The sequence below is a fragment of the Henckelia pumila genome, chromosome 4 (assembly GCF_033568475.1).
Source record: "Henckelia pumila isolate YLH828 chromosome 4, ASM3356847v2, whole genome shotgun sequence".
Classification (NCBI taxonomy): domain Eukaryota; kingdom Viridiplantae; phylum Streptophyta; class Magnoliopsida; order Lamiales; family Gesneriaceae; genus Henckelia; species Henckelia pumila.
The window spans coordinates 123148162-123171705 of record NC_133123.1 but is presented as its reverse complement, the minus strand read 5'-3'; the positions used below and the strand labels follow the sequence as shown (position 1 = coordinate 123171705).

The 23544-nt window shown below is 40.6% G+C and overlaps 2 protein-coding genes across 2 annotated transcripts; one reads left to right on the top strand and one right to left on the bottom strand.

Annotated features, from left to right (window-relative positions):
• Positions 1-4734: 4734 nt before the first annotated feature.
• On the bottom strand, positions 4735-5950 carry LOC140861666 (uncharacterized). Its single transcript, XM_073264687.1, has 2 exons — positions 5519-5950; positions 4735-5310 (listed from the first exon to the last, which is right to left on the bottom strand). Exons 1-2 carry the CDS (start codon positions 5948-5950, stop codon positions 4735-4737), a joined length of 1008 nt encoding a protein of 335 aa, XP_073120788.1.
• Positions 5951-20011: 14061 nt separating this feature from the next.
• Positions 20012-21502, top strand: LOC140867495 (large ribosomal subunit protein uL2mz, N-terminal part). Its single transcript, XM_073272565.1, has one exon. The coding sequence runs from the start codon at positions 20285-20287 to the stop codon at positions 21269-21271; it is 987 nt and encodes a 328-aa protein (XP_073128666.1). The 5' UTR covers positions 20012-20284; the 3' UTR covers positions 21272-21502.
• Positions 21503-23544: the final 2042 nt, after the last annotated feature.

Below are 23544 nucleotides of genomic sequence, written 5' to 3'. Positions count from 1 at the left end.
TCCCTATGTCATTTTAGGAAATCTTACTCCTCTACTCTGATATAAGAAGTCCTACTTCTTTGTTCATTAAATTTAATTCTTTAAATTTAACTATCTCAACGGGGATTAAAAATCCATTACTTGTGTGACCCTCAATGGTTCAGGGATACAGCTAGCCGTGGGCTCACAACTCCTTGTGACTCGGAACAACAATTTCCGACTTGCCCATCGAATCATGGTAAGAGCGCCTAGCAACATCGCCCCATGATTCCCTAGGTATCACTGATAGTGCCTGCAAGAACCAATAGATTTTGGTTAGCGTACAGTACGGTCCCTTCATCCATATATCCCGATCGAATCAACAGCCATTGGTAAATCGAGAGTCGTTCGAGATTCGATAACTATGCAATACATCTTGAAGATCAAATAGTGACATCGCATGTGCTACTAAGAAACCATTTCTTAAAACACATCATGTACTCTGGCCAGAGATTCGTCACACTAATATCTCCTCAGATTGCATAGGATATCCACACTAGCAAGTATGTGGTGAATCCTTGACAACAAAGCATCGACTCCTATATGTGTCGTAACTGTACCCAATCCCGACACCTGATGACCCCAATAGAGTCGGTAAACGAGTCAAAGCACAGTACTAGCATATAGAGTCTCAATGATGTTTCAAGTAGTAAGGACTAATGGTGTACAACCAAAACCGCGGACTTTATCCACTCGATAAGTGATAACCACTTGGAAAGTCCGGATAGGGTAGTTCGATCATTCATCGTATGAATATCCATTTGCATGCTTTGAACATCTCTATGTTCCATACCAATGAAACGTGGTACTCGGCATCGCAAATGCTAGTCTCAATCTCGAGCGATCCTTATCCTTATTAACAGACGGCTCAATCGACTAGGAACTGTTTAGAATATACAGTGATTATAAGATGTGTTTCATGATAGCCATCCCCATGTGCCACCACATCTTACATACACTATAGTTTATTCAAGGTCTTCATCTAAACATCTTATAGTATGTCACAACATAATAATATGATAAAAGATAAAGTAAAGGCCATTATAAAAGTGTAAATTATATTAAACAAAAGATTGTTTATACATAGAGTCATAAAAGCCCTTAGCCACAAGTTGGCTCACCGGGCACCCACTCTTTCAAAGTACACCAGAGTAGTCAGACATAAATGTCCCCGCCGTCGCGGTACTCTCAATGATAGACTATCGAGTATAGAGTTGAGCGGCTCTATAATCAGGTATATCAAGGTATAGGCTCAACGTGTATATGCACATGACATATGAATATAGAAAGTGGTAAATCATATATCATGCCATATAATAATGCCAAATAAATGCAACATATAAACATGTATACTCGCTGGCAATCTCAGTCAATGTGTACGTACCTCTAGGCTAGTTCAAGTATAGTAGGATCCTAGGTTCCAAGCCTATATTCAAAAGTTCACCGTATCACTACATAAATTTTATAAGTCTTAACTAAGCTAATAAGTACTCCCAAAACTTAAATAGATTCCCGGAACATACCTTCGTCCGTAGATAGCCCTTTGGAGTCGCTAGTTCCGGATGACTATAACCACTCCTTGGTTATTCCAGAACCTCTATTATAACCGATAGGACCCTCAAGTGTATAACTCACACTATATAACTGAAGAAGAAAACTCGGAAATTCGTATTCAAATTATGACTCCGAAGAGCCCTATTTATAGCCAAAAATCCGTCGGAGTTCGGAGCCTCCGAACTGGGTTCGGACCCTCCGAACCTGCATTTACGACACTTGTCAAAAATTGCGGATTAGTCATCTAGCATTGCTGTCTGGGGGAGTTTGGAGCCTCCGAACTGGCTGAGTTCGAAGCCTCCTAAGTGCTGGGTTCGGATCCTCCGAACCCAGGTTCGGATGGTCCAAACTTTGTATTTGAGTTCGGATGGTCCGAACTCATTTCGGTGCCTCCGAACTGTCCGAGACCCCCAGGACCCTTCCTACCATTTTCGGACGTTCCGGAGCTGATTTTCCACTTATTTTTACCAAATAAGGACTCCTTAATCATGTTTTTCCACATTTAAAATTATATGCCATATCATAGAATGGAAAGTGGAACTTGGCTATCACCCTTATATGCAGCGATCCATCTGGTAATTCTGAAGTCCAATTATGCCCTGAAATTGGTTAATTACTAACCTTAATCATGTTTAACATATCATTATCTTAAAATGGAATCTGGGTTACTACACCAGCACCTCACCTTCTCTTGTACAGCCTAGACTGTTCCTCTTACAGCCTTGCCCAAACAACCAACACCTCAACCAGCACCTCGCCCCAACCCTTCATCCCTGCTCGTCACCCTCACCTACTCTCCATCACCCTCGCCCATCACCTTCACCCTCGCCCAACCATTGCAGCCTCGCCCTTCACCCCTCGTCCGCACCTCCTTCCTCGTCCCTTTGCAGCCTCGTCCTCACGTTTGCCCCTCACTACCATCCTCGCCCTTCGCCCCTCATCCGCACCTCCATCCTCGCCCATTCGCAGCCTCGCCCCTCACCCCTCGCCCTTGCCAACATCACTCTCGCCCCACTTCCTTCACTCTTGCCCTTGCCAACATCACCCTCGCCGTCACCAAGCTCGCCCCATATTCTCATCACTAAGCTCGCCCCTTCACCTTGCCTCCTCGCCCTTACCAAGCTCGCCCCATCACCTTGCAGCCTCGCCCTTACAAGCTGGCCCAATATCCTCATCACTAAGCTTGCCCCTTTACCATTCCTCCTCGCCCTTACCAAGCTTGCCTCATCACCTTGTAGCCTCACCCTCACTAAGCTCGCCCCATATCCTCATCACTAAGCTCGCCCCTTTACCTTGCCTCCTCGCCCTTACCCAACTCGCCTCATCACCTTGCAGCCTCGCCCTCACCAAGCTCTCCCCATAGAATCATCACCAAGCTCGCCCCATATCCTCATCACTAAGCTCGCCCCTTCACCTTTCCTCCTCGCCCTTACCAAGCTCGCCCCATCACCTTGCAGCCTCGCCTTAACCAATCTCGCCCCATAGAATCATCACAAAGCTCGCCCGAACAACCCAGCACCTCACCCTCGCCCATCACCCTCACCTGCCTCAATCTCCTCCATCAGGTTCCATCCTTAGTAGAAAAATACAAATTTTCAACTTCAAATATCTAACTCCTCTATTTGGTCTTAGCCATAGTAGTAAAAATGTAAATTTTCATCTTTCCACCTCTAACTCCTCTACTTGGCCTTAGCCATAGTAGGAAAAATGTAAATTTTTATTTTCCATCTCTAAATCCTCTACTTGGCCTTAGTCATAGTAGGAAAAATATAAAATTTTATTTTCCATCTCTAACTCCTCTACTTGGCCTTAGCCATAGTAGGAAAAATATAAATTTTCATCTTTCCCCCTCTAACTCCTCTACTTGGCCTTAGCCATAGTAGGAAAAATATAAATTTTCATCTTCTCACCTCTAACTCATCTACTTGGCCTTGACCATAGTAGGAAAAATATAAATTTTCATCTTCTCATCTCTAACTCCTTTACTTGGCCATAGTAGGAAAAATATAAAATTTCATCTTTCCACCTCTAACTCCTCTACTTGGCCTTAGCCATAGTAAAAAAAATATAAATTTTCATCTTTCCACCTCTAACCCCTCTATTTGGCCTTAGCCATAGTAGGAAAAATATAAATGTTCATCTTCCTACCTCTAACTCCTCTCCTTGGCCTTAGCCATAGTAGGAAAAATATAAATTTTCATCTTCTCACCTCTAACTCTCTGTTTGGCTTTAGCCATAGTAGGAAAAATATAAATTTTCATCTTTCCACCTCTAACTCCTCTTCTTGGCTTTAGCCATAGTAGCAAAAATATAAATTTTCATCTTCCCACCTCTAACTCCTCTACTTGGCCTTAGCCATAGTATGAAAAATCTAAACTTTCATCTTCCCACCTCTAACTCTTCTACTTGGCCTTAGTCATAGTAGGCAAAATGTAAATTTTTTTTTTCCCACCTCTAACTCCTCTAATTGGCCTTAGCCATAGTAAGAAAAATATAAATTTTCATCTTCCCACCTCTAACTCCTCTACTTGGCCTTAGCCATAGTAGGAAAAATGCAAATCTCCACCTTTCACCCACTAACTCCTCTGCTTGATTTTAGCCATAGTAGGAAAAATTCAAGATTTTCACCTTTCACCCACTAACTCCTCTACTTGGCCTTAGCCATAGTAGGAAAATATGAACTTCAACTTCCCATTGTCTAACTCCTCTATTTGGCCTTAGCCATAGTAGGAAAATATGAATTATAGGCGTAATACACCTAAGGACCCAATACCTAGGGACCCAACAAAACCATCCTTCGCCCTCGATCAAAATAACACTTATTACTTTTAAAAAGAGAAATTGATTTCTTTGAAATTCAAACAGTTACACGAGTAATAGTTAAAAATGAAATACATCGACAAAAAGCTTAAGGATAACATTTTCTAAGGTGATAAATGTTCCAAGACCACTTCCAAGCCCGGCAATGAGCATCTCTCAGTAGTAAGCTCAAGAAATAAGTTTCTTCTCCCAAGACCTCAATTCTACTTCTTCATGACTTTCCTCCTCTTCAATTACCTGCATTTCTTCCTCAACCATCGACAATATACTCATTTTACTTCTTATCATATTAACCTCCATCCGCACCCTTTTTCCTCCCTCTTTCACCACCCCGTCATAACATCAGAGTGCCACCATTTGATCCCCTCGCAAGACCCCAACTTCTCTCCCTCCTGGAAATTTGAGCTTTTGATGATATGTAGAAGTAATGGCTTTAAAGTCCTTCATAGCCGGCCGACCCAAAATTCCATGGTACGATGAGGGAGCATCTACCACCGTGAAGCTCACCATCTTTGTTACTTTCTTAGGATCGATTCCCATGGACATCAGGAGATCAATTTGCCCCATAGATCGAATAACATGACCTGTGAATCCATACAAAGGTGTTGAGATAGGCTCCAATTCAAATCCTTCTATTTTCATTTGATCCATCATCCCTTTGAATAACACATTCAATGAACTCCCACTGTCAACAAATATCCTTGTCACATCATAATTTGCGATTGTGACCGTGACCACCAAAGCATCATTATGCGAAACTGCAACACCACGAAGGTCTTCGGGTCCAAAACTGATGATGGGATCTTGCAGTAAATTCAATTCCTTAGATATCTCAAAGTTCTCCATCCTCCTCCCATGTGCTTTACGTGCTCGCCCAGAATCACCTTGGTGGCACCTTTTGAAATCATATGAATCACACTTCTCATAGGATAGTTAGCATCGTTCATCATCCTCGTTTGTTGGTCAAATCCTTGAGGAGAACCTTGACCGTCTATCTCCACTCTCGGTTCCTCCATTCCTTGATATATCCAAGGAGGACCTCGCCCTCTCCTCGGGGGCGAATGAAACTCTTGATTAACTCTTGAAGAAATTCTTGCTCTCCTCATGGGTGGAGGCAACTTATGACCTTCATCAATCTTTTGCAAATTCCTTGATTCCTTCTTTCCTCCTCCACCTCCATCACCTTGTCTCGGTTTTGAGCCAAGGGAACATAAGGTGAGAATTGCCCTTTACCTCGTGCTCGATCATCTTCTCTTTCTCCCATCCCTCGCTTCATGCCTCCCTTATCTACCCATTCCACGTTACTACCTCCTTGCCTTTTCTCATCCCTCCTGTGTCTTTGAGCTTCTTCAAGATTCACGTAATTCTCCGCTCGTGCCAAAAGATCATCGTAGCTTGATGGAGGAATCTTAACCAGAGACTTGAAGAATTCACCTCCTTTCAGCCCTTGGGTAAAGGAACTTATCAGTATATCAGAAGTGGCAGTAGGCACTTCCAAAGCCGCACCATTAAAGCATTGGATAAACTCCCTCAAAGTTTCCTGGTCTTGTTGCTTCATCACAAACAAACTCAATTAGTTCTTTTGGTACTTCTTGCTACTAGAAAACTGATGCATAAAGACCACACAAAAATCCTCAAAAGACTCTATGGACCCAGGCTTCAACATGTTGAACCATTGCTGGGCGGACTTTACCAACGTTCTCAAGAATACTCGACACTTTATACCGTCGGAGTATTGGTGCAATAAGGCGGCGTCCTCGAACCTTCCCATATGTTCCTCCGGGTCCATAATTCCATCATATTCTCCCACGCTTGGCTTCTTGAAACTAGCTAGAAGTTCTTCCTCCAAAATCGCAAGGGAAAATGGACTTTCTTTCTTAAGAGTTGGACCCTTGCCTCCAAGTTGTTGTCTCAACATCCTTATCTCCTTCCAAATTTCTTCCTTCTCTTGATCATCCATGTCCGAAGGGGGTAGGATTCCCCCTACCTGACTCCGCTGACCCATTTCATCCTTTCCTGGAACTTGCACTTGCTCTTGTTCTTGTTGCTCTTTCTCTTTCTCTCGCTCTTGCTCACAACCTTGGCCTTGAGAGACTTCTTGATTTTTCTTCAAGGCCTCCCCCACAACCTTAGTAATAAATTGGCCCAACTCTTCCAAGGTCATACTTCCCACCATATTCCTAGGGGCAGGCTCCTCCATCCTCGGCCCTAGGCGAGATGAGGTGGTGTGAGCTCTTCTACTCCCTCTCCTTCCAACCACCTCTACGTCTCAACTCAAAATTCCCACAGACGGCGCCAAGTGATACTCACTAAAATTTGATATCCCGTGTCCAACCTAAGCCTAAAGCACCAAGTCTGTAGGCAAACCTAAAACCAAGCAAAGAGTGTTAGAGGGGGCCGGGAGAGTGTCCCGGCTTAGCCCCTACGACGCTCAAGTCAGAGTCGGAAATATATGAGTGAATATTGTTGGAGAACGGTGTTCAGATCAATCAGAATTGATACCCGGTGCAGCGGAAGTTTTAAAATTTTATATGGAACGATTCCATAATATGTATCAAAACTTTACGATTAAATTGTGCGTGTAAAAATTAAATAACAATTAAATTTTTACCTCCAATCTCGAATCGAGATTATGGACACCAATAGATTACTCTGCTCTTGTTGTATATCCCAGGAACTGATGGACGAACAATTCTTCAATCAGGTCCACGAACGGAAATTTAATCCCTCTGATAGATTGCACTAGAAAATCTATCAGAAGTTTCTACGAAGAGAATTAACGAATTTGATCCGTTAAACCAGACTGCAAATTCAAAATTCACAGGCTGGAATTTTCAGAGCAGAGAGGGAGAGGGGCGGCGGCCACAGTGATAAAAACTAGGGTTTTTCAAAAATTGTGAGCCTCTGTTGTGTAATTTCTGTACTGCAATAACTTATTTATAATGTGGGCTGCTAACAGCTTAGAGCCCATTAGTCATAAGTTCAAGCTTGACAAGCAAAGCCCGCATGTTCAGAAATTAATATAAAATTCATCATGACTCTGATTGATAAACCGATTTCACCAATGTGCACAGAAACCATTTCTGCACCTTTTAAAGTCAAGATAAATTTTTTGAATCCGAATTCAGTGATTTCCAAAAATGCCCATCCCTATGTCATTTTAGGAAATCTTACTCCTCTACTCTTAAATAAGAAGTCCCACTTCTTTGTTCATTAAATTTAACTCTTTAAATTTAACTATCTCAACGGAAATTAAAAATCCATTACTCTGTGTGACCCTCAATGGTTCAGGGATACAGCTAGCCGTGGGCTGACAACTCCTTGTGACTCGGAACAACAATTTCCGACTTGCCCATCGAATCATGGTAAGAGCGCCTAGCAACATCGCCCCATGATTCCCTAGGTATCACTGATAGTGCCTGCAAGAACCAATAGATTTTGGTTAGCGTACAGTACGGTCCCTTCATCCAAATATCCCGATCGAATCAACAACCATTGGTAAATCGAAAGTCGTTCGAGATTCGATAACTATGCAATACATCTTGAAGATCAAATAGTGACATCGCATGTGCTACTAAGAAACCATTTCTTAAAACACATCATGTACTCTGGCCAGAGATTCTTCACACTAATATCTCCTCAGATTGCATAGGATATCCACACTAGCAAGTATGTGATGAATCCTTGACAACAAAGCATCGACTCCTATATGTGTCGTAACTGTACCCAATCCCAACACCTGATGACCCCAATAGAGTCGGTAAATGAGTCAAAGCACAGTACTAGCATATAGAGTCTCAATGATGTTTCAAGTAGTAAGGACTAATGGTGTACAACCAAAACCGCGGACTTTATCCACTCGATAAGTGATAACCACTTGGAAAGTTCGGATAGGGTAGTTCGATCATTCATCGTATGAATATCCATTTGCATGCTTTGAACATCTCTATGTTCCATACCAATGAAACGTGGTACTCGGCATCGCAAATGCTAGTCTCAATCTCGAGCGATCCTTATCCTTATTAATGGACGGCTCAATCGACTAGGAACTGTTTAAAATATACAGTGACTATAAGATGTGTTTCATGATAGCCATCCCCATGTGCTACCACATCTTACATACACTATAGTATATTCAAGGTCTTCATCTAAACATCTTATAGTATGTCACAACATAATAATATGATAAAAGATAAAGTAAACGCCATTATAAAAGTGTAAATTATATTAAACAAAAGATTGTTTATACATAGAGTCATCAAAGCCCTTAGCCACAAGTTGGCTCACCGGGCACCCACTCTTTCAATCTCCCACTTGCCCTATAGCCAACTAGTCATACTACGCAGTCCCATTGCTTCGCGATGTTTGTCAAATAATGGTCCTGGCAAGGGCTTAGTAAGTGGATCAGCGATATTGTCTGCAGAGGCCACTCTCTCGACAGTGATGTCTCCTCTTTCCATGATCTCCTGGATGATGTGGTATTTCCTCAGTACGTGTTTGGATCTTTGATGAGACCTTGGTTCCTTTGCCTGAGCAACGACACCCGTGTTGTCACAGTACACCGGGACTGGACCAACAACTTCAGGAATGACGCCCAACTCTTGGACGAAATTCCTCATCCAAACGACCTCTTTAGCAGCAGCTGATGCTGCAATGTATTCTGCCTCAGTGGTGGAATCCGCTGTGGTGTCCTGCTTGGAACTCTTCCAAGAGACAGCACCGCCATTGAGCATGAACACAAATCCAGAGGTTGACTTCGAGTCATCCACGTCACTTTGGAAGCTAGAGTCGGTATAGCATTCCAATTTTAGTTCTCTTCCTCCATATACCATGAACATATTCTTAGTCCTTCGTAAGTACTTAAGAATGTCCTTCACGGCTTTCCAATGCATTTGACCGGGATTAGCTTGATATCTGCTCGTGACACTCAGAGCAAATGCTACATCCGATCTTTTAGATATCATCCCATACATGATACTACCTATGGTTGACGCATATGGTACATGTGTCATTTTCTCTATCTCTTCATCAGTTTTGGGACACATGGACTTGGATAGAGAAACTCCATGACACATAGGTAGATGTCCTCTCTTGGACCCATCCATTGAAAACCTTTTCAATATGGTTTCGATGTAGGTTGCTTGAGTGAGTCCTATCATTCTCTTAGATCTATCTCTATAGATCTGTATCCCTAGAATATAGGATGCCTCACCCAAATCCTTCATCGAGAATCTACCTGATAACCATATCTTTGTTGACTGCAACATCCCTACGTCATTCCCAATGAGTAGGATGTCATCAACATAAAGTACTAAGAATGTCACAGCATCCTTAACTACTTTCTTGTACACGCATGGTTCCTTCGGGTTCTTGATGAAACCAAAATCCTTTATTGTTTCATCAAATTTCTTGTTCCAACTTCTTGATGCTTGTTTGAGACCATAGATTGATCTCTGAAGCTTGCATACCTTATGCTCGCTTCCCATGGATGTGTATCCCTCAGGATGCGTCATATAGATCTCTTCCTTAATGTTTCCATTAAGAAATGCAGTCTTCACATCCATTTGTCATATCTCATAGTCATACCAAGCAGCTATGGCAATAAGGATTCTTATGGACTTGAACATTGCAACTGGTGAAAAGGTTTCATCATAGTCAACTCCTTGTCTTTGAGTATAACCTTTCGCCACCAATCGTGCCTTGTAGGTCAATACCTTACCATCAGGCCCAAGCTTTCTCTTGTAGATCCATTTACACCCTATTGGAACAATTCCATCGGGAGGATCTACTAAAGACCAAACTTGGTTTGTATGCATCGAATCTATTTCCAACTGCATAGCTTCAAGCCATAAATTTGAATCCGCATCAGAAATTGCTTCCTTGAAGTTTCTTGGATCACATCCAACATCGGGTTCATCTTGATCCCCTTCAAGAAGAAGACCATATCGAATAGGAGGTCTAGAAGTCCTCTCGGATCTTCTAGGTATAGGCGTTTCCATCATTGGTTCCTGAGGTGTAGGATCATTATTTTGTATTTCGGGTTCTTCTCAAATTTCTTCGAGTTCCATCATCTCGCCTTTCTTATCCAATAAGAACTCCTTCTCCAAGAAGGTGGCATTCCTTGAAACAAACACCTTTGTTTCAGTAGGATGATAGAAATAATATCCGATTGAATTATTCGGATACCCTACAAAATAACATAAGGTGGATCGACTATCCAACTTATCTCCCACTGTCTGCTTCACGTAAGCAGGACATCCCCAAATCCTCAAGTACGAATACTTAGGAGCTTTGCCATTCCATAACTCGTATGGTGTTTTATCCACTGCTTTGGTGTGGACGTTGTTCAACAACAATACCGCCGTTTCAAGCGCATAGCCCCAAAACGAAGGTGGAAGCTCAGTGAAGCTCATCATGGATTGAACCATGTCCAACAAAGTTCTATTACGACGCTCCGATACACCATTCAGCTGAGGTGTCATAGGAGGAGTCCACTGAGAGAGAATCCCATTCTCTTTCAGATAGTCCAAAAACTCGGTACTTAAGTATTCTCCACCTCGATCCGATCGAAGTGCTTTAATACTTTTACCTAGCTTGTTTTCTACTTCAGCCTTGAATTCTTTGAACTTTTCAAATGCTTCAGACTTATATTTCATTAAATATAAATACCCATACCTAGAATAATCATCAGTAAAGGTAATGAAGTAGGTGTGGCCAAATTGAGTACCAATTCTAAATGGACCACAAACATCTGTATGGATCAAATCCAACAGATTTTGACTACGCTCAGGTTTCCCCTTAAAAGGAGATTTAGTCTTTTTTACTTTCAGGCAGGACTCACAAGTAGATAGAGAGTTAATATCAGACATATCAAACATGCCCTCTCCCACTAGCTTGTTCATCCTCCTTGAGGAAATATGACCTAGCCTAGCATGCCAAAGGTTTGCCGGGTTTTGACTATCGATTTTCCTTTTGTTCGTTGTTACCGGTTTATCAACATAATTTATTGGAACGTCTTTTAATTTTAAGTTATATAGATCGTTTTCAAGTTGTCCATTTCCAATCAAACATTCATTCTTGTAAATATTGCAAATCCCATTCACAAAATTGCAAGAATAACCATCTCTATCAAGCATAGAAACAGAAATAATATTTTTAATCAAATCTAGAACAAATAAAACATCTCTCAAAAGTAACTTAAATCGTTCTGCAAAATTAAATAAACATCTCCCACAGATTTGGCTTCAACTCTAGAACCATTTCCGAGTCTCAGCTGGGTCTCACCCATTCTTTTGAATACAAAAATCCAAAATCTATCGTTTCTCGTAGATAACAAAATATGTATGTTTAATTTAGTTTCAGTGTCTCTTTGTTGGATATGAGCTAAATCTTGCCAATAAATTTAAAGAAAAAAATATATCAGGTCTAGTACAATATGCAAGATACATAAGGGCACCAATGACATTTATATATGGTACTTCTGGAATACGAATAACTTCACTATCTTCACATGAACGGAATGAATCTCTTTCTATATTTAATTATCTAGAAATCATTGGAGTGCTTAAAGGATTTGCTTTATCCATATTAAAATGTTTAATGACATTTTCTGTATAATTTGATTGATGAACAAATATTTCACATTCATTTTGTTCAATTTGCAAACCCAAACAATACTTGGTTTTTACAAGGTCCTTCATCTCAAATTCTTCCTTCAAGTACAACATAACTTCTTGAACTTCCTTATTCGTTCCAATGATATTTAAATCATCAACATATACAGAAATAATTACGTATTCGGATGATGTTTTCTTGATTAAAATGCAAGGGAATATTGGATTGTTTACATATCCCATTTTCATCAAGTGTTCACAAAGCTGATTATAGCACATTCGGACGGATTATTTTAACCCATATAATGATCTTTGCAATTTTATAGAATAACATTCTCTGGGTTTTGAACTTTGTGCTACAGACATCTTAAATCCTTCAGGGATTTTTATGTATATATCACTATCAAGTGATCCATATAAGTATGTTGTAACAACATCCGTAAGACGCATTTTCAAATTTTTAGACACTGCCAAACTAATCAAATAAGAAACATAATTGCATCCAAAACAGGAGAATACATTTTTTTATAATCAATTCCTGGCATTTGAGAAAAACCTTGTGCAACAAGTCAAAATTTATTTCTTACTATTTCATTTTTCTCATTTCTCTTTTGAATAAACACCCAATTTTATCCAATAGGTCTTACACCTTAAGGTGTAAGGACTATAGGTCCAAAAAAGTTACGTTTATTTAGCGAATCCAACTCAACCTGAATGACTTCTTTCCATTTTATCAAGTCCTGCCGATTTTTACATTCACCAAAAGATTTTGGTTCATGATCTTCCTTCTCATTTATGATGTCACATGCCATATTGTAAGAAAACATCTCATCAATTTCTTCTAAATATTTTTTCTTTTCAGCAGGGAAATTTACAGCAGGTATATATATCATTAGTTACCATTTTTGTGTCTGCAAATGCATCTGATTTTTGATTTGCTATTATTTGCAAGTGCACATTTTGTCGTACATCCTTTTCACATTGTTTAGTTCTTGGATCCAGATGTAACAATGACACTACATACTATGTTATTTATTTTTATATGTGTTTATTTTCTACCCCTAACATTGAAAAGATTTTTAATTAAAATGACAATCAGACAAACGTGTTGTAAGCACATCACCTGTCTAAGGCTCAAGATATTGAATGATTGCTGGAATATCTTAATTGATATAAATATCGATCTTTTTTTGACGTCCTATTTTGGTTCTTTGAGGTGGTGCAATAGGAACACATACCATACATCCAAAAATTCTCAAATGAGAAATGTTCGGTTATTTACCAAATACAAGCTGCGATGGAGAGTATTTATGATATGCACTTGGCCTGAAGCGAATTAATGCAACAACATGTAAAATTGCATGTCCCCATATAAAAATAGGGAGTTTTGTTTTCATGATCATTGATCTAGCAATCACTTGTAGATTTTTAATCAATGATTCAGCTAATTCATTTTGTGTATGTACATGAGCAACATGATGTACAGTAATCTCATTGACATACAATAATAATTGAAAGTGAGAAGTAAATTCACCAGCATTATCAAGTCTAATTTTCTTGATTGTATAATAGAGAAATTGATTCCGCAATTTTATTATTTGAGCCAATAATCTTGCAAATTCCACATTGTGAATTGACAATAAACATACACATGACCATCAGCTAAAGACATGGATCAATACCATAAAGTATCGAAATGGTCCACATGGTAGATGAATTAGCCAACAAATATCACCTGAATATGTTCAAGAAACATGAATGATTCAGTTTGTATTTTAGCTGGTGATGGTCTTATAATACGTTTTTCAAGAGAACATGTTTTACATTGAAATTTATTATTTTGAAAGATCTTCTAGTCTTTCAGCGGATAACCATGCGTATTTTCTATAATTTTTTGCATCATTAGTGAACCAGGATGTCCTAATAGATCATGCCAAATGGTTCATATTGAAGAATTTTCAATTACCATGTTTCATTCAATTGGACTTATATTTGTATAATGCAATCCAATATGGAGCATTAGTAGTTTCTCAACTACATATTTCTTTCTTGATTTATATGTGATATGACATATATTTCTCATTTTCTTCAGTTATTGTTTTAGTGTCATACCCATGGAAATATATGTCATTAAAACTCAACAAATCCCTTTTCGATTGTGGTGAATATAAAACACTATTTATCAGAAGTTTTGTATCATTAGGTAACAAAAATTGTTCTTTGCCACAACCTCAATCAAGTCTACATGACTTGATATTATATTCATCATTGTTTTTGTTGGTTTTAGTTCCAAGAAATATATTTTATCTCGGAGAATAGTGTGCGTCATACCACTATCAGGTATGCAAACTTCCATGAGATTATTTTCTTATTTAGCTTTACTCATAGCATTTTCCATATCGAACTTCAGAAAAATATTCAATAAAGAAAAATTAATGACAATACATATGCAAAATATAACATATTTCATAATTATACAATAAAACAATAACACACAAATATATGAAAAATACAATATGTTACATTCTTATTCCACCAAGATATCCATAATTTTCGAGAAATCGTTCAAAAAATCAGTAGCATCAAAATGATTTGATTCACTCAAATTTTCTTTGTGCTCAACAAAGTTGGTCTCTTTTTCTTTTCTCTTTATTGATTCTTTATTAGCTTACACAGGTGCTCATGGACTCAGAAATTACGAGACCAATGTCCTGGAGTGCCGCATCTAAAACAAGCACTTTCAGATATTTTTGAGTGATTTTCATTCACACTAATGTTTTCATACTGTTTTTTGGTGGGTGTTTCATGACGCCCTTTTGAGATGTGTTATAAAAGTAACTATCTTGATTGTTTTCATATCCGCGAACACGACCACGACCACGACCATAATCATTTCTACGTCCACGTCCTCGTCCTCGACCTCGAATATGACCAAAATCTTGTCGATGACTTTGATTTTGGTTTTCATTTTTTACCTATGATATTCGCTTTTGGAAATGTCGTTGATCAAGTAGGTCAGATTGATTTATCATTAATAATTCATTGTTCTTTTTTGCCACGAGAAGACATGTGATGAGTTCAGAATATCTCGAAAATCCACGCACTTTATACTGTTGTTGTAGAGTTATATTTGATGCGTGGAAAGTGAAAAATGTTTTATCAAGCATTTCTATTTCAGTAACCTCATGCCCACAGAATTTTAATTGCGAGACTATTCAATACATCACAGAGTTATAATCATTGACTTTTTTAAAGTTTTGGAATCTTAAAGTATTCCATTAATCACGGGCGGTCAGAAGTATAACTTTCCTTATATGCTTAAATCTTTTCCTTTAACCTTTTTCAAAAAATCATTGGATCTTTTTATGTGAGACACTCACATTTCAATCTGTCATCAAGATGTCGACGTCAGAAAATCATAGCCTTTGATTTATCTTGTGATGATGATATATTAATTATTTGCTTTAATAGTATAATTTAGACCCAATGACTCAAGATGCATTTCTACATCGAGAGTCCATGGCATATAATTTTTTCCCATGATATCGAGCGCAACAAATTTTAAGCTTTGTTAAATTTGACATGGTGATACTAGAAAAAAATAAAATAAATTTTATTAGTTAATTTTCATTAATATGACAATACAAAATAATGAAAGAAGAAGAGATGTAGAAGGATTTGACCTTCGAACTTCCATAAACAAATTTGTGTCTCTTTACTTTATCACATTTACTTCTTGTTGCTTTTTTATATGATTTTTTGAAACATTGTATATGTTTTTTAAATAACCAAAATATTTCATACAAAATGTTTGATAAAATGATTCAACCGAACTATTTTTATTATCTCAACTTACAATCTTATCAAACGATCCAAAATGCTATATCGGTTTTTAGAGGATTATGTTGAGTGTCTTCCGCTTGATTTTGTAACCAAACTCAATATAATCTCTCGGTGCTCGGTTCATTTCTGAAGATTTCCAGAACGAACTATTGTAGCTTAAAATATTTTAAAAGTGTATAGTAACTCCTCTCGGTCTACACAGTTTTTTGATCCTAACATATACATATACATATACATATATATACATATACATATAAATATATAGAGAGAGTTCTTTTATGGTGCTCATCCGAACCGTCCAATGAAGAATAAGAGGAGAGCAAAGCGCCAATTGCGCGCGAAGCGCATGCGGAACGGGCACGGAGAAAAATAAGTGTGGAGGAGAAGCTGCCGAGCTCATTCCCTTCGCTTTCTGGGCCCAAAGCAGTCTTTCCTCGCCAAATCAAGGATTTGGGGCTTCTTGCTACGCTACTTAATAAAATGAAATCAATCCATTTTTTTTTAAGTAATATATATGAATAGAAAGATAGATCCATCCATCTATCCGATTTCTATTTTTATATCTAAAAAAGAATCGATTTCATTCAACGTTTGATTCAAAGAACTGTGCTTAGCCCCCCTGCTCATGAAACGGCTCCGCTGCAATGGATGGCAGAGGGTCCGTAGTACCCGAAGCACTGGAGTAATCCAGTAGCCGGGAAGGGGCCTAGAAGTGCCTACTACTACACCACACTGCACTTGGCTCTACACATTTACAAAGCTAACCCCTGTCCTGTGCCTGGCAGAGCTAAGGGGGCCTTACTTATTCATGGAGGAGATTGGAGCCTCGAAAAGCACTGTTGAGAGGAAGATCCTTGGCCCCTCTTCATTCTCTACAGGGTTCCCAACATAGGTGACAACGAGCGAGGCAGAGATGGAAGAGATCAAACACGGGAATAAGAAGAAGAAATTCCTTTTTTATCATTTTGATAGAGGGAGATGGAGAAAGTGGACAAAACAGATTCGCATTTATCATCGAACAAATACAGGAAAAGAATCATATTGAGAACTTTCCTAACCCACCTTCGTAGAGCCATGTATTGTAAGTGATCCGAACTTGCCCGGAGCGCGCCTCCCATAGAGGCAAGTGAAGTTGGTGAGCCGTATGATGGGCAACTATCTCCTGCGGTTCGGAGAGGACTCAGCTGTTAGTTAGTATCCCCTTGCTTTCGGGGTGGACCCTTTCACTCTATTTTATTATATACGCTTAGCGAAAAGAATGTTTTTTGATACACCTAGGACATGGATTCTATATGAACCAATGGATCGTGACAAGTCGTTACTACTAGCAATGACTTCCTCTTTCATTACTTCATTCTTTCCATATCCCTCTCCTTTGTTCTCAGTTACTCATCAAATGGCACTCAGTTCATATCTTTAAGTTCGATCATTGACAAGGTTCAAAGAAAGGGTGGGCTATTGATAAAGAATCGATTCCAAACCACAATGCTAGCAGATGAAAAAACCCTGCTTTTCTTTTCTCCAGCACTCCCGTACAGTAACGGGATATTAGGGTAGCCACAGGTAATAGGAACTAGTCTCTAGTAGTGGAATAAAAACCTGTTTGTTTCGTTGCCTACCCAACTAGTTTAGGTAATGTGATATCTATCATCACATCACAAAACAATAGTGAAAAAGGCACACGAAATCTTTGATTCAGGTACGCTCTTGGATGGCTCTGAACGGCAATTGAAGCAAGCAAAGCGAAGTAGGCTCGTAGAGAAAGCTATTTTGCAGGTATACCCACAGATCCATGTTCCTGAACAGTCTCGGAGAAGGCCACAGCACCGTCTACTCATACTGTAACACCGGAAACTACTTTCACTTCCTAAATCGAAAGGAAGGGAATAGGTAACTCACCAACAGGAGGATATGAAATAGAATACCAACAACCGTTCCACTCGAGCGGAACTTCTAACTGAAGCTGTTCACCTTTTTCTGCGGGGTCTGCTATTCCTAATGACTAAATGTAAAACCTACCGAAATGGCTCTTTAAAGAAGGGCTTTATTCACAGGAAAATTTGGAGAGTCCATTTATCATCCCACCACTCACCCAAGCAAGCTCAGGAGTTCAGGTGCTACAGATTAGATTAGCTGCTTGAAGCCCGATCGTCAGTAACTTCCACCGAAGAGATATTGTTTTTGTCCTTCTCGGGTTCCAGTCCAACCTTCTGCTGCTGCCCCCGGCCTCTACTTAATTTAATACTTTCTGGTCTAGGCCATCTCTCAGGCTTACACAAGTCTAATTCTTCCACTACCGATATTGGATCTGAGTCTTCCTTGAAAGAATCGCAAACAAAGAGTCAATTGCTTAGCTTATCGAGATCGCCGCTTCTTTGTTCGCTGCCGAGTAGAAATAGAAAGCCCAACTATGTGGCTATCACGAATAATAAATTCAAGGAGGATGCCCCGCAAGACAAAGACTGCTGCATAAATAAACCAGAGGCACCACCTACTCCCCCACCACGTCGAGCCAATGAATTCCCTCTTCCATAGCGAGATCTCCTTCCATATTCGCATGGCCTCAAGGCCGGAACTATTATTCTTCTTCTCGATGAATTCTTCGATTTAGTAGCCCTAGCCCATCCTCCCGTGCTTGTATTTCGGATGCTCATTCTCGGTCCAGCGAAGTCTCCTCTCCAGACACCCTAGCCTTCTTACGAGTCTGCCATTTACGTTTAGCCTTCAACGCCATCTCCAAAGTGATTGACGAAAGCCCCGGAAAAGGTTAATAAAGCTGGGAATTTCCGCTTAAACCCCGAGAGTTGAATCTATAGCCTTGCTTCTAAGACCTGCGACCCTTTCTTTTCTTTTTCTTCGCGGCTGGTTCGTTTTAGGAATGCTCTTGAAAGTCACGCTTCGGTTAGCTTTGAATTAGAGACTCACAGGATACTGTGAAAGGAGCATCCATCTCATCTTTTGGGCGAGTAGACTGATCGACCCACCATTTAAGAACCAAACAAAGCAAGGGCACTGACTTTACCAAACCAAGGGCGTTGACTAGTGCCCATGTGTGTGCTTGCATAGCTGCTCTTACTCTTTACCTAACATCCTACCCAACCATGATAAAAAGTACTCTACCAATTTTGCTCCCGCTTTAACCCTACAGAGCTAATTTACACACGTAATCAGGGTGAGCTTGACTCTCGAACCCTTGTGGCTGCTCCGTGTAAATTTCTCGATCTAATTCTCTATGTAAGAAAGCATTCTTCACGTCCATCTGCCACAACTTCCAGGACTTGCTTGCTGCAAGCGTTAGCAGGACACGTACGGTGGTCATCTTTGCCGCTGGACTGAAAATTTCATCATAGTCCAGACCGTACTGCTGTGAAAACCCTCGTGCATCACAAGTTGGCCCCATCGTCTAGTGGTTTAGGACATCTCTCTTTCAAGGAGGCAGCAGTTGCGGGTTCAGGTGCGGCTAAATCAATATCCCCGTCTGGGGTTGGCGGAGTTGGTAGGAAGCACGGTTGGCGTTAAGCTGGTACTGGTTTCATTCTTTCTATTCAATAAAGATCTCTTCCCGGAACTGGTATATAAAATATACTTAAAATGTAGGCACACGTTGGCACAGTTCTGTAAATAAGAGATGTCTCATCCGGTTGAGCTGTCGCAATCAGTCTTTCTCTTCCTGGTAGCAGTACGAATAGGAGATCCAACATGACTGTCTTAAGCCTTAAACAATCAGGGTTAAGCTAGCTCATTGCCAGAAAGCAAACAGGAGCTCTTAGCCAACTATTGCATCAGCGATCAGCCTATTCAATGGCAAGACTTGTATCGATCGGGTGGAAACCAAGTGCAAGATCATTGCTGTTCGGTCGATCAGGAAGGCAGAAAGACAACAAAATCTTGTATCCGTCACCATCTATTCTAGCTGATGCTGATACCTTGACTTCTCTTTCCCCCTACCCTCCTTGCGCGCATTTGGTGCGCTATTGAAGAAAATAACATTTCTAATAATATTGTAGATAATCACAGAACGCTTCGCATTGGCTATGCTTGGCCGCACACATATAGATTAAAATAGCCTATTCATGGATTACTCTTTCTTTTTGCGATGATTAAAAAATGTCAAGCTTCACAAGGAAATATCGTATCATATAATGACGATAAACGACCAAGTCGTCACTTTCATCTACATATAGAAAGTGCAATCGAGCAAGCATTTATGTAGTACGATCAATCAAGCCTACCGCTGATTGCGCGGCCATTGATTTCAAATTGATTTCTTTTGTTAATCGAGATTGGCTTGGTGTTTCGCTACGCCCCTCCGTAGAGTACAAGATCAAAAGCTTTGCATGAACATTGAAATAAGGACCAACGATGACCCTATCCTAAAGGAGAAGGAGGAGTAGGAGCTAGCTTGAATTGAGAATCGAATGATTACGAGATAGACAATGAGAGAAAGGAGAGCACTTAGACAATTAACTTGGAGTACTGGGAAGTCTGCAGGTAGGAATTCTTCAGGACGTATTACTCTTTTTCACCGAGGGGGTGGATCGAAGCGATTGCAGCGAAGAATTGATCTGAAACGAAGCACTTCGTCTATGGGCATTGTAGAAAGGATAGAATATGACCCTAATCGTTCTTCTCGAATCGCTCCAGTACGATGGAAAGGGGGGGCCCACCAGAGAAAATGCAACACGATAGAAGAGTTCGCTCCGCCGAAAAAGAGACTCGAATCTACCACGACCACCATCCGCGGTCCATTTGTGGTCTCTTCCCTGCCCGGGAAGGTGGATCAAAGAAAGGTAGCTTGCTTCTCTCCTGGACTGATGGCGGTTTATGTAGTGGTCGGCCTTCCTACCAGAATGCCTTCTTGGTCGAAGAGCCACTTTACTAGTAAGGGCGCAGGAAGCAAAAAAACTTGCGCGAAGGACGTTTTCGTCTCTGCCTTCTCCTCTCCAAAGGCCAAGGGAGAGACTGCATCCCTTTCCTTCGGTAGCTCTTTTGGTTTCCCAAGGATAGCGGTAGCTGGGGCAAAGCCCGCTTTCTTCGTTTTTCGAATGAGAGAGAAAGTAAGAGGAAAAAACACGTTCTCTCTTTGCGAGATCCGAAAGTGGAGAACGCATAGCATTCTCTGGACACATAGGATCAAACGTAAAGCAGCGCTCTCTTGGCAGAGTTTTAGGCGGCAAGAGATTTTAGGGCTTGTTGGAGCTTCTGAGCATAACGAATCGAAGCCGAAGACGGATCAAGGCTTTTATACCAAGGCGATAGACGAAGGACCGAAGAATGGAACGTGCAAAGTCGATCGTGCACCTGTCACTTATATAATAGCCAGTCATCAATTGGAAGCGGGCAAGATGGTGATGAATTGCGATTGGTCTAAACCTTCGACTAGCGACTTATTGCGACCTGCCCAGAATGCCAATACATACTAAAACCTTGTTCACACAGCGAAAAAAGGCCGAGTAGAAGAATAATAAAATATAATTTTGTAGTAATCTTATTATTCTACTTAGTGTATTTAATAACCTATCTTTATATCCAGGTGTTATACAAGGGTTTTGTAGTTCCTTATTTATTTGCGTTCTTTTTTTGGCCCATTCTCTATGTGAATCCCCAATCCGCCTTGCGGGGAACACTCGAGAGAGGAAGCAGGATCATCCACATTCTGCTCAGCGGACGCTATTCAACAGCAGCTGAAGGACCGACTCTTTAAAGAAAACAACTCTATTCAAAAACAAAAAAAGAAGTTCCTTTTCGGAGGAGGAATTCCAAAGATAAAAATAGCATATCCAATCCTGCAAAACCCATATTCCCGAACAGAAGTTATAGATAAAATATGTTCGGAAGAGTTCATCATTAACGATGAGGCACGGAGAGGAATCTCTCCCGAAGAGGGGACTCCGTCCCCATGAAGAAGAGTTCTGGAAGCCTTGTTTGCGACTTATCCCCGTCGGACGAGATTTAAAACTAGCAATTCAGGATTGAAGGTTTTTACCTTTCCGAGAAAAATCCCTTGTTGGTTGTGATGGTACAGTCAGTAAGAATGACATGATACATGAGCAAGTAGGCATTGATTTTTTTATCATCTTTCTTGCTGGCTCGTAGACTTGATCGCCAGTTTCCGGTGGTGTCTAGTCCCATCGGTACGGGATTCCCTATGCCCCTCCTCTTTGGTGTAGTTGTAGTTAGTTTCTCACACAGGAAGTGCTACTCAAACTGAGCTAAACCCGGGACGGGATACTGACTAGCTCGTCATGCTCAACAAACTCAAAAACAGTCGTAAAGCCAATTGATTTAGGGCAAAAAGCCACCTTGGCCGACGTGGGTGGTGAAAAAGACCCCCAAAATAAGTGTGACTCTTATGATAAAAAAAAATTTCCTTAAGCGAGTTCAAGGAAGTGACGTGAAGGTAGCCTTACTTAGGTAAGGAGCTGACGAGATAAACGTGTCTCCACGTCTTTTGGTAGTGGGGGATCACTCTGGGCTAAGATAGTCTCTTAAGTGCTAGCGTAGCGGGGGAGCAAATAGCTTTTCTTGTACCTTATCTATAGTATTAGTTCCCTCCTACCAAGAACTACTAGAGCTCTCTATGCGAGGAAAAGGGTATAGATAGGCGGATTGACGCATCTGAGCAGGCAGGGAATACTTAGTGCTTGGAATATGATATGAGGCTTGGGCGAGAGAGCAGGTCTAGGAGGCCTAGATATTGCATCATGTGAAAGCAGCGCTAAAAGCCTTTCGACTCACCACCCACTCCGCGTATTCATCACAGATTCTATCAAATATCCGCTCACACTCAGGTGGAGCGCGCGTCCGACCTAGTTGAAGAGGTACTTGACGAGAAAGACACAGACTATTCTCATCATCTATCATAAAATCTAAATCACTGGGCGTTGGATTCCCATAGAGTACAAGCGAATTTCCATTCATGACAGACCACTTTTTGACTGCTCCGCTCCCCCCCTCTACTACCCAATTCCTGTCTTCGGAACTACGAAGATAGGTGACTTTCTGCGATGGCCCTCCACCTCGTTGGGAAAAGTGAAAGGAAATAACAAGCCCTAAACTAAATACCAACTAGCAGCTTATCAACCACCGAACACAGACTCATGTTGGCGATGCCATGGTCAAGTAAGAGGACGACCCATTCACCTCAAAAGAAAAATATCGCCTCTCAAGTAAGCCAAACGATTGACGTCAAAGAAAAGGACCACCCACCCAGCGTCTTTCAGCCAAGTACTTCACAAAAAAAAAGAGTGGAAGGCACAACTAATTAAAATTAGAGGATCCTTTATGTATAAGTGGCTCGGAATAAGAATCACGCCTCCAGTCGATTCTACTTCATGTCTGACTAGATAAGTCACAAGGCCTGTCCTTCTTCAGGCCCAGGTCATCTAGTCGGGGAGACCCCCGCACTTAATATATTAATATAAAGGAGATGTAGTTGACCAGTCATAGAACCGGCAAGTCGGCAATAGGAAAAAAGCAAGTAATAACGTGGATAAGACTAGGCCCCCTCCTCTATCCTGTGACCCTTGCCCAAGTGAGGACCTGACTCCAAAGACAGCTAAGAATGTGCTCCCAACTCAAGAAAAGGACGCTTGGCAAGAAGACTATAGCAAGAAGAGGAAACCCCTCGTGAAACAAGTCCTCCAAGAGGAAAGAAGACCGAAGGCCACCTGGGATGCTGTAAATGGGAATGGAT